Source organism: Leptonotus elevatus, chromosome 4 (assembly GCF_054856555.1).
Source record: "Leptonotus elevatus isolate MCC_2025b chromosome 4, RoL_Lele_1.0, whole genome shotgun sequence".
NCBI lineage: Eukaryota > Metazoa > Chordata > Actinopteri > Syngnathiformes > Syngnathidae > Leptonotus > Leptonotus elevatus.
The window spans coordinates 26171930-26184483 of record NC_141242.1 but is presented as its reverse complement, the minus strand read 5'-3'; the positions used below and the strand labels follow the sequence as shown (position 1 = coordinate 26184483).

Here is a 12554-nt window from a genome sequence, read left to right as displayed (position 1 = left end):
CTGATCCGGCCCACTTGGTAATATATTTTCTTCCATGTGGCTTCTGAGCAAATATGAGTTTGACACCCCTGCCTTAGACACAGGATGGCGGAGCAGAATTTACTTGAAGCCATCCACAAGTCACTATCCATAGCCTGTAGCTTCATCAAACCTTGATATAGCCACCACCAGAGTTGCATTGCGCTTGGCCTGTCTGTACACTTAGGCTGCCTCACCAAAAATACATGTTAGGGCTCCTTCTTCAGCTTGATGACATCCCTCAATGCCAGTGTCCACCAATTGGTTCAGTGTTTGCGACCATGTATGGCATCAACCAGCTTATGGCCAGAACTCTAGTCGACTGCATCAACAACAGCAGCAGTGAAATGTCTACCTAGGGATTGGCACTCTTTCTGACGGGATCCAGCTGAACGTTCCCAATAGCTAGATTTACAAAAGCTATCAGAAATTTTGATGAAAATACAATTGTCATGGATGTATTGCTTTTGTTGCTTACTTTTCTGTGCCATCGAATTATGTACTAGTGGCATACAAAGGAGTAAACATGAGAGAGGAACAAAGAGAAACGAGGAAATATGGAGCACCCAATAGTGAAACATAAGGCATGGAATGCTGAGAGCGTTGCTTGTGGGGAAAAATGGCGTCCGACCGCAGTTCATTGCATCTCTGTGTCCTCATCTCACTTTTCGCTGCTCTATCTTTGTCCTCACCATTCTCTTGTTTACCGACTCTTTTTCATGTACCCTCTTTCCATTTCATGATTGTGTTCCTTTTATCCCATTTGCATCCTTTCGCTTCCTGTGCCCTCGCCACCTCCACCCCCATCGGCTTTTTACATACACACTCATCCTTCAGCAGTGATGGCAGTAAATCTATTTGGCTTAGCAAAGAGTGTCTGCAGCGCTACATGAACATAGCTACGCAGGATGTATGTGTGTCTGCATGTGAGTGAGATGCGTTGCTTGTGTGTATGTGTGTCAGTAACTGTCGGCTACTCACTCTTACACTCTCCCCCGGATTATGAATGAATGTGCATGTGCGGCACGTGCAGCTCGCCACTAGCTTGTGCTGGCTTGCATATAACTATGCCATATGCCTCTGTGAATGAGTGTGACTACAACTGGTGTGTAGAGTAACATGTTTGCTTTGTGTGCTCCCCCTATCCAACTCTCCCCACCCATGTGCCTCAGAAGCCCTTCATTAACTAAACATGACCCTTAAGAGCACGATTACTCTCATTTCAAGACAGGATGTCGGAAGCCATCAACTGGGGGGGGGGGGGGGGGGGGGGGGGTCCATTACTGTAATTGCATACAGGGAGGAAGGAGGGCGGATGGGAAGAAAGGATGCATACATGGATAAAAAAAAAAGAGAAAATTAGTGAGATGGAGAAAGGCAGGAGGCGGAGGGCTGTCAGCGAAGCTTAGATGAAGTGAGGGAGTGTGTGAACAAGAGCAAGGATATGTGGCTGAGGGAGGGGGGAGTCAGCTGATGGTATGAACAGATACCCTATATGAATCCATAGTTCCTTCCCATGCATCCCCCCTGTGTCTGCCTTCACAGTTGGTATGGCCCTCTGACAATAAAACCACCTCCAGTGAGTCTTGATGTGGTACTTGCACATGCTTCTCCGGGGTTCACTTAAGTCACTGGCCTGCTTTCAGACAGAAAAGGGCTGCAGGCGCAACGCCATGCCGGCCAGACAGGGAACGGGGAACACGCCCCAGAATGGCGGCCACTGTCACCACTACCGCCGCCCTGGCACAGAACGACACAGAGAGATGGAAAAACCAAAGGGCGACACAGGTCTTTCCTGTGTTGTCAAAGCCCAGAAACCCTGGGCACAGACAAAGAAAAGAAACATTTTTTTTTTAAATCCGTCTGGGTTCACACATGTCCTCTTTTTTGCCAGGCAGCCACTGAGCATGAGTGAGTATCGCCCACACACGAATCTACGCACACATTGTCGGACAGGTATCTGCTTTGTCTCACACAAATTTAATCTATCTGTCTTCTTTGCTCTTTTATTTGCTTGTATGACAGTATTGATCACTGACAAATGCAATATAGCGTAAAGACTTAACATTTAATTGATTGAAAATGTTGTATTATAATAAGATCAACACATGTGCTTGCATGTGTATGTGTATGGCTATGTGACCGCGAGGTGTAGTGTGGAGTTTATTCTTTTCACGCACACTTAGGGCAGCTCTTTGTGTCATGGCAAGGGAGGGCACTCACTATCATGATGCCACACACAAATCATGTGGTTCTGCCATTATTTTCACTTTTAAACGCTGTTCTTGTACCATACTCATATATTGAATATCCATGGAACACATTTCGTGACAAAGTGATGAATTTGCCTGCAAGTGCCAATAGGCCGCTTTCAGGTGCAGACCAGCTATCAATGAAAGAAGGCCTGTATGAGCTGGCACATTGAACCGGCAAATGTGTGTCCGTTAAGAACCGTGAGAACACACACACATCACTTACTAAAGTTGCATAGCTTTATAATGGACACTTTTTGTCTACATTTAAGAACAATTGTTGACGTTCTTCAGATATCCACAAAATGTGCGATTAACAAAGACAATAGCAGAAACTTCCATCTGTTGTATTTTTTATTGATTTAAAGACGATCCACCCTCATTTTGACCTGTGTAATGTCCTTACACTCTTAAGCATGTATCTCTTTTTTTCCCCTGTGGTTGTGCTGGTGAAGCTTCTAGGCTTTTATATAGTCAATTGGCTGTGAATGCTCACTGTGTCTCCGAGGTCTCAGAGGCTGCACAATATAAGGGTGGGGCATCCAGAAAACATACATCCTAAGCCACTTTAAATACAATGTTGACCGTTTGACATTTGTCATATGTTCTTTTCATATTTTCCTTTTTTCTTTGCTTTAACTTGATGTATATTCTGCTTTACACTGGCTTTATTTGACAACCTGTACATGTGGATGAATTGAAGCATCAGCAGTCTCACAAACTGCTTCGTCTCGGACTGGAGAACAATTGTCACTGTGAGCCGTCATGTACTGACCAAATTATTCATGATATTAATGCCTTGTCATTGTTTTTCAGATTATTTAAAACAAATTTCCCACTTTCCACATGTAAAGCATGATCCTTCAGTAGGAAGCCATTGGTTTTTTTTATTCATCTGTGACAATCCGTTCATATATTTGAGGAAAATGAACATAGAGGATTTGTATATCAGACCTATGGTGCTTTTGGCCACCACTAATGGCTATGTTGTCAATATGTGTTTGGCACAAAAAATGAGCGAATTGATCTGGCATCAAAACAACCGCACCGAAAAATGGTTCTGCTTCTTATTGCAGTTAATTTGAGGTATGAATGCAGCAGAGACACTACTGTGTTTTTCAACGTGTCACTGCTGCTTAAGATTCTGGCAGAATGAGCAGCTCTTCTCGCATTGCCTGTTTCTATAAGAGATGTATAATTTTCTCTTCCAACAATTACAGGAATAATAATTAGACAGCTCCCAGAGACAAAGACGACGATAGAACTTGAATGTTTTTTATGCACACTGGCTGACTAGTATCACCTGTGTACATACCAGTGTATCACATCTATATCAGGACAACTAATGCACAGGCTCTTTTTATTTTTAAAAGCAAGTTAAAATTGTCTATACGCTATTACTATGGTTTTTCACCAGCAGAGCATATCATGGCTCATACTTAAGCCATGGTTAGTGCAACGACCACATATAACACATATAATCAAGATATCACGCAGATAATGCTTACTATAATTAGAAAACTAGTTATGTTTAAAAAATAATTACATATGAAGAACAAAGTTGTAAGTCCTGTTTGTAAATTATGAGTTAAGAATACAAATCGTAATTGTGAAATTAGTAATATAAAAAGTGCTGACAGAACCCTCACTATATCATGAGGATTATTATGTTTAGCTTTTGACAATCAAGTCACTGACAGTAAAATTGCCTGTATTCCCAGTTTTAGAGGTAGAAGGGAGTCTGAGGAATGCAGTGACATGATGGAAAGACTTGGACAAAGACGAGATGTGACTACTGGTAGGAAAATCAACCAGCAGGTGGCCTTTATACGGTACACAAGAGAGGTGATGAGAGAGGAAGTAGGGGGCCAAGAGTTCTCATTTCCCTGCAAGCGAGCATCCTCTCTTGCTGGCTTCAAGAATAGCTGTCGTATCCTTCTTGGCAACCAAGATGATACAGTCTGCCATAGACAGATGAGCAAATAGCACCAAAAATGGCATAATTATTAAATAGATAAGCTACTACTGACAGCAGCAATATAAGGTGTTCGGTTATAGTACATACAGTAAATTCAGAAAACTTAAGCCTTCCTCAGGGCATTTGTGGAGTAGCAATTTGTCCCTACTTCAGATGTATTGATTTCAGTGGCTGCAAAATTGTGACAAAATAAAGGCTGACTCCAAAAGAAAACCTCCTAGACATACATGTCTGTCTTTGTCTCTTCATTTTGGTTCAGCCTACAAACCCAATTCCAATGAAGTTGGGATGTTGTGTTAAACAAATAAAAACAGGATATAGTACAATGATTTGCAAATCATGTTCAACCTACACTTGTGCTTGAAAGTTATGTAAACATATGAGTGCACTGTCTGGAGAGAAAAAGGCTTAATGCCCATAAAAAAATCAAAATATGGTGGCAATTGTTTTGATATTTTCAGAGGATGAAATTGACTGGGATGTGCATGTGAATTTTGGTGATGATTCAAAGCATTTTTGTGTTAAGCGACATTTAACTTTGGTACATTTGCAGTTGTACATACCCCAAGGGTATGTAAACTTTCAAGCACAACTGTATATTTAACTGAATACACAGCAAATACATTTTATGATCAAACTGATAAGCTTTGTTTTTAGCAAATAATCATTAACTTAGAATTTAATGGCTGCAACACATTCCGAAAAAGCTGGGACAGGGTCATGTATGTTTACCTCTGTGTTACTTTTTTCTTTTAACAGTACTCAACATTTAGGAACCGAGAACACTGATTGTTGAAGCTTTTTAGGTGGGATTCTTTCCCATTCTTGCTTGATGTACAGCTTCAGCTGTTCAACAGTCCGGGGTTTCTGTTGTCCTTTTTTATGCTTCATAATGCGGCACACATTTTCAATGGGAGACCATGGCAGGCCAGTCTAGTACCCATACTCTTCACGTAGTTGTTTAAAAAGAGGTGAACCTCGCCCCATCTTTGCTTGTGAATGACTGAACAATTCAGGGAACGTCCTTTTATACCCAATCATGGTACCCACCTGTTCCCAATTAGCCTGTTCCCATGTGGGATGTTCCAAACAGGTGTTTGATGAGCAGTCCTCAACTTTCTCAGGCCCCGTACAGATGGAAGCAAAGCCGGCTTCGTTCCTCAAACAAAACTCGTACACACAGAAGCATTTCAAGACTTGCGTGTGTCCAAAAGAAGACACAGAGGGTTTAACGGCTGTAATTGTATATGCCAAGTCTGGAGTGGCGACACAGGGAGTTAACGGAAAGCGTAGAAGAAGAATCAGCGAAAAAGATGGACACTTAAAACAAAACAAAAAAAAACACTTTATTGCAATCTACAGAAGTACAACACAACTTGTTAAACGTGGGAATAAAGAAGCAAAAATATTTTTGCTGCAAAAGCATAAGCAAGCTAAGGAGGCTGCGCAAATGACTACGACACTGCTATCCGCCATTGTTGTTGACAGACTGACGGTTTGTGCGCAGTCACACGAGAATTGGCACATCCGTCATCAATCTGCGACAATGCGTCGTAATCGAGCTGCGACCATTATGTCATTGCTGAAGGAGTATCCTGCATAAGGTGTCCAGACGGACGCGTACGGGGCACATATTGAAATCTTTCCACTCTGGAGCCCGTTTTCAAAAGTGATTGTTTTCAATCTCCGAAACCGCGCCGTCATGTGGACGAACGGCTTAAGCGGTAAGAAACTTGTGAGGATACATTGAAACTGGCTTTCGTGTGGACGGGGCCTCAGTCTTTTTTTTTCCATCTGTCCCAGCTTTTTTGGAATGTGTTCCAGCCATAAAATTCAAAGGTAATGATTATTTGCAAATAATAAAGTTGATCAGTTTGAACATTAAATATCTTGTTTTAAGTGTATTCAATTAAATATAGGTTGAACATGATTTTCAAATCATTGTATTCAGTTTTTATTTGTTTAACTCAACGTCCCAACTTCAACTTCATTGACACGTTTGTTCATTTAACTAGCACATTACTTACATAATAAAGCAACACTGGACTTTACTCAACTCATGCTACCATTTGTTTAAACTCTATTAGATCCAGTTTGTTCTAAATGATGAATTGTATGTTGGCTTCTGAACAAGGTCTTCGGTGACTTGATTCCCAATAATACCTGTCTGATATATAGTATATACATGAATCATGACTTTAAATACCAGTATGTTGTCATAGGAAAGGTGTTGGATCACTTTCAAATGAATCAGCAGGCTAATGGTGTCATTGTGTTACGTAATTGTGAGGCGAGACAGCCACTATGGAAAGTACATTCAGTCAATTGTCATTTTAAAATATTTTAATTGGATGTATAAAGTGTTTTCTCAATATTCTGACCTCCTTTTTCTCCCTTGCTTTAAGAATAATCAACAATCAAGTACACTCAGTCGCCAGAATCCTTTTTAATCAGTTATGCACATCCCCAAAGTAATTTTTTGTGTGCATCTAAAATGACTTTATATACTCTTCATTGGCGTAGCTTACAGGCTCCATATTATAAAAAGAAATGATCACCTTAGATTTACATTCAAGATGTATTGCATCAGCACTTGTTTTTCAAGACAGCCAGTGGTTCAGAGTTCTGCTCACTTTAAAGAGGACAAGGCACATTAGCTACCTGTCATTTTGATGCTTTCTCAAAATGGCCACTCCATATGCTTGTCTGCGGTCACTGAATTTCTTTCCTTCAGCATTTTCCAAGGGCTGCCTGATACTCATCTGCATGCAGTGTTGGTTACGCAAGGGCCACTTGCAAACGAACACTCTTCTGATTGCTAAGTTTGTCTTTAAAAGGTATGAAGTTGGATGCGAGTGCAGGTTTCATAAGGAGAGCCGCAGGAGAGAGAGGGTATGTTTTGCAGCGGAAGCCATTTTGTAAAGATGTCAAAATGGAGTCTGTGCTGATTGCTGTCTCATTGCAAAATGGTGTGTGGAGAATTAGCACAGCTCAAAGTGCAAACACGGTTTCATCTGAATGAAATAGCAACTGTACGTTTCAGTAATCCCAACACATGCTTGATAAGCAGCGACTTGTCTCCCACAGAGTAAATGTCTGTTAAATTTCTCCCTTTAGAAGTCTTCACATTTTTTTCTGTCATCATTTTGTCCTGCCAAGCTAAGAAGTCATTCTCTCTGTTTCTCTTCCTCTCTCCGACTCGCATCGCTTGCCTGGCCCTCTTCTGCTGCCTTCCTGTCTCTACATAGGGCTTCTTGAAGAACGAGAGGGACAACGCCCTGCTGTCCGCCATTGAGGAATCTCGCCGCAGGGTCAGTGCCTGTGTTTCTCATTTCTGCTCTGGTCAAGATAGGAGCTTTAGAGTAGCACGGGGAGAGCACGTTGTAAATTAGCGGGACTAAATGATCTTAGATTAGGAGATGTTACGATGACAAAATAGCCTCTGAAATTAGAAATAACATCAGATTTAACATGGCTAAATACTGTTTTAGTACCATCTTGCCTGGATTGACAAGACTGTTTTTATCGTTATTTTATTTTTGTTAATTGAAAATGAAGCGAAGAAAGTCTGATGCATTCGGACCACAGGAGCACTTAAAAACACACACACTTTTTCCCATGTCTGTTGGCTGTGATCTAAACGTCCTTCTGGTGCGACTCTTCAGGGAATGGTTTTGAAATGGCTTCCCTGATGAGCAGATCTAATAGGCCCGGCCTTTAATTAGTTGTCGTTCCCATTATCTCCCTGTTCCCTCTGAGAGCAGGAAAGACTTATGTGAAGGGTTGAAATACCAAATGCTCTAAAGACATAAAAAAAAGATTGCATTACATCTCCCTACAGATGTCTATATTCTGAATCCTGCTGTTAAAGAAAGTGTCTCTCACAGGATTTATGACAGAACATAATGCTTACACCCCTTTCACCACTAGTCAATTTAAATGCTCAGTTTATCAAAACATCATTTTAAAATCTGCATTTGTTTTCGTCAATATTCAACATTCAGCAGGTTTTATGCTCTCTTGAAATGGTAATTTTTATTTAAATATTATAGCAGTAATATCATAAGTAGCTGAAAAGTGTTCTCTGGCAGACAAGTCACAAACATGACAGACCTTCACAACTGTTGTGCTGGCATATTGCTGCTGCGATACGCTCAATTGTGTAAAAGAAGATCTGAAAGATCCAGGTAGTGACCAATATAACTCTGTAAATGGGGGCTCCAGTCCAGATTTACATCTCCCTGGGCTGGAGATGGGAAGGATTTAATTATCTAATGTTCCCATTATCTCACGTCGAGTCTCTGTGGAGGGTTAAAATAGACGAGTCCTGATGGGGTTTCACAAGCTTGAGTCGAGTGCTAGCTATTAACATCCCTTACTGAGTTGTATGCGTGATGGTCTTCATGTGTAGTCAAGTTGAGTTCTTGTACAGGAATATTAACGTTTCATGCAAGACTAAATACAGGTCTATTGTTTCCATCCATTCTAGCAGACATATGTGTGATTTGACACATTTGACTGTACAACTGAAACTGACCGATGCCTTTTACAGACATTCCTGCTGGCTGAAGAGTACCATCGTGAGTCCATGCTGGTCCAGTGGGAACAGGTGAAGCAGAGAGTGTTGCACACACTCCTCGGAGCAGGAGAGGACGCCCTGGACTTCAGTCAAGATGTGGAGGTACAAGACTCACACCACAAATGTAAAGGAACAATGTATTAAAAATGGAATGTGTGTCCTTAGTGCTCAAAGCTCACTTACTGTAAAGGCAACTGTTTTGCAGAGCGCAATGCTGTTTCAAACATTAGCGATTTAATTTCTTGTCCTTTGTATCTGTAAACCACTTTATTTGAACTAGTGTCTATCATAAAAAGTAAACTTTTCCCAAAATAGAATGCCACGTCCACCTTCTGCTTATAAATAATGAAGACAAAAGGATATGTGCCTATTTTTGGTATATTTCACACAATTGAACATTTCTGACTTTCTCAACTGTTTAATATAGCAGCTTCAGAAAACATTTTTTTTGTTCTCAATATGTCATATCTGTTAGCACTTTTTTTTTGCATTGACCTTTTCACACTAGCTATGTTTGACCTATTTCATACAAACTACACCAGTAAACATATATATATTTTTTTTAATTGTGTCTGTTATCAGTCTGACCACAAAAAAAGATGCATTGCTGTACATTTTCAATGTACTTGACCACTACAAAAACAAAAGCTGGTTCATATTCACACATGTGCACCTGCAACATAATACAAGTGTTGCTGAAAGATTTCCATCCATCCATCCTCTACTCCTTATCTGGGGTCGGGTCATTGGGGCAGCAGCTTTAGCAGGGAAATCCAGACTTCCCTCTGCCCAGCCACTTCGTCTGGCTCCTCCGGGGGGATCCCGAGGTGTTCCCAGGCCAACCGAGAGACATAGTCTCTCCAGCATGTCCTGGGTCGTCCCTCCTGCCAGTGGGACATGCCTGGAACACCTTTCCAGTAGGGATATGTACCAGATGCCCAAGCCAACTAAGCTGACTACTTTCAATGCGGAGGAGCAGTGGCTCAACTCTGACTTCCTCCTGGATGACCAAGCTTATCACATTATCTCTAAGGGAGACCCCGGACACCTTGTGGAGCAAACCCATTTTGGCCGCTTGTATTCAGGATCTAGTTCTATGGTCACGACACACAGCTCATGACCATAGGTGAGGGTAGGAACATAGATCGACCAGTAAATCGAGAGTTTCACCTTTCCACTCTCCTACCACAAGAGACAGATAAAGAGTCTATATCACAGCAGATGCTGCACTGATCCGCCTGTCAGTCTCTCGCTCCATCCTTCCCTCACTTGTGAACAAGACCCCAAGATACTTGAACTCCTCCACTTGGGGCAGGATCTTATCCCCGACCAGGAGAGGGCACTCTGCCCTTTTCGGGCTGAGGATCATGGTCTCAGATTTGGGGTTGCTGATTTTCATCCCAAACGCTTCACACTCTCTGCTATGAAGCTATTGAAGAATCCAACATTACCACATCATCTGCAAGAGATGTAATGCTGAGTGCACCAAACCGGACCCCGGTTGGAGCCAGCTGCACCTAGAAATTCTGTCCATAAAGCTTATGATCAGAATCAGTGACAAAAGGCAGCCTTGGCAGAGTCCAACCCTCACTGGAATCTAATCCGACTTACTGCCGGCGATGTAGACCAAACTCTGACAACAGAGTTTGACACTCAGACACCATCATAAAGGGACCAAACAGCCGGTATCAGGGGGCTCGGTACCCCATACTATCGAAGTAACCCAACCTGCTATCCTCTCCTGAGACGATGGATGGTGGACCAGAATTTCCTCGAAGCAAGTCCTTTTCCATGGCTTCGCTGAACTCCTCCCTCGCCTAAGTGTGTGCCTTAACGACCGTCAAAGGTGCTTAACAAAATCCCTTGCCGCCGGTGTCCTCCAGCGGGTTCAAGGATTGCTGGTACGACAGGCACCGACCACTTTACAGCCACAGCTCCGATCAGGTGCTTCAATAATGGAGGCGCGGAACATTGTCCACTCAATGTTCCTTGACTCTCCCCCGGAACATGGGCAAATCCTAAAGTTCTGCCGGAGCTGGGCATTAAAACTCTTTCTGGCAGGGGATTCTTCTAGAATTTTCCCAGCAAACCCTCATAATACATTTGGTTCTGCCAGGTCGAACTGGCATCTTCCTCCACCATCCCTGCCAGAGAGGGGAGATTCCATGTTCCTAGGGCTAGCTTCTGTAGCCGGGGACCGGACCCGGGCCCCCCGCCTTTGGCTGCCGCCCGGCTCCCAGTACACCCGACCCATTTGGCCCCTCCTATAGGTGTTGAGCCCATGGGGAGAATAATTTTTCAGTTTTATAACTTAAATAAAACAACAGTAACAAGAACACAAAGTCCATAAAGCCATAACCACTTTCTTGCGAGAATAGCAACACAATTCCGATACTGATCCTCCATGAGTGAGATCGGCCGATACGGTTCTGAAACAGATCATATGTATTAGCTGTGCGTTTTTCAATTTTAGAGTTGCTCACTAACAATTAATCTTTCAATTTTTATTTCGATTGACTAATCAGATTTAGAAAAAAATCACTATTCAATTTCCCATCCCTTTATTAAACAAAAACAGGACATTGTGTCGATATATAACATATATTATGATTCAGTTACTGGTTTTGTCTGTCACGTGCAGTGTTAAGGAAAGGAGGAAGGGACACTAAACTGCACAAAGGCTGGTCTCTAGTTGACTGTAGGCTATTAAGAATGTGCCTGTGCAGTCGGCTTTTGTGTTCGGCGATGAAAGGCACTGATCGACATTTGCTGATCACATGCTTTTTTTCCACGGTAATCGGCCAATCACGATCGGTGACCGATTGATCGGAGCACCACTTGTGCATATAGCGTGTTTTTTAAAAATTGCATACTCTTATGCCATGTATTCAGGTGGTTGTTTACTGTTTTATTTGTAGCCCAGCTTTGTGAGTGAAATAACGGCCGCAGGAAGAAGTGCTTTGGACAGCGTGGAGGTGGCATACGGACGTCAGGTGAGTCAACCTAATGATAATCATGGATGGACCTGGTTTTGTTAGAAAAAACAATTTAATTCCTTTTTGGGTCAGTCACAAAACTCAAATCCACATTATGTATATTCATATTCTCTATAGTGTATTTTTAAAACTACCTAAATGATCTTTTTTGCTGTAAACAGTACACTTTCTTAAACAAAGATATTCATTCTGACTACAATAATTATTTATTTTTTACTAAAGTATGTTGTTGCCAGTGTACATAATGCAAAGACGTTAAATTACCTCACTCAGTTTTTATGATTTTGCTCTTAGAAATTACCACAAATTTGAAATACAACAAGGTATGATTAAACATTTTCTTTAAAAAAAAAATAAATATGATTTAGGAATTTGGGCCATTTTATGCAGAGTAACCCTTTTTTCAGATGTTCAATAGTATTTGGATAAAGTGACATACAGTGGAACCTCGGAGTCTGAACATCTCGAAACTCGTACAATTCGGACTTCAACCAAAAAATCTGAGTAAAAAATGCCTCGGAGTTTGAACTTATTTTCAGAGTTCGAACACCCAAGCAAAGCAAGCTAAGCCGAACATACCTTGAAAAACGGGTAAACAAGTGAAGCCGAGCAATGCCGAATGCTCACATTGCGGTAGTTGAGACGATGCACTGCTCATTTCCAGTCAGATTGTGAATACTCCCGGAGGTGCTCCACACTCGCGAGTGCATTTAGATTTTTCCACGACAATT

The 12554-nt window shown here is 41.8% G+C and overlaps 1 protein-coding gene across 3 annotated transcripts in view; it reads left to right on the top strand.

The window, feature by feature from the left end:
- Window positions 1-12554, top strand: part of nup93 (nucleoporin 93) — a 35149-nt gene that overhangs the window by 9818 nt on the left and 12777 nt on the right. For 2 of the 3 annotated variants that reach the window (XM_086074682.1, XM_086074681.1), the window contains exons 4-6: window positions 7497-7559; window positions 8801-8929; window positions 11746-11820. In XM_086074682.1, the coding sequence (XP_085930808.1) occupies window positions 7497-7559; window positions 8801-8929; window positions 11746-11820 (267 nt within the window). Of the gene's footprint in view, window positions 1-1619; window positions 1930-7496; window positions 7560-8800; window positions 8930-11745; window positions 11821-12554 lie in introns of those variants that run through there. The other variant, XM_086074683.1, reaches the window with a different exon arrangement.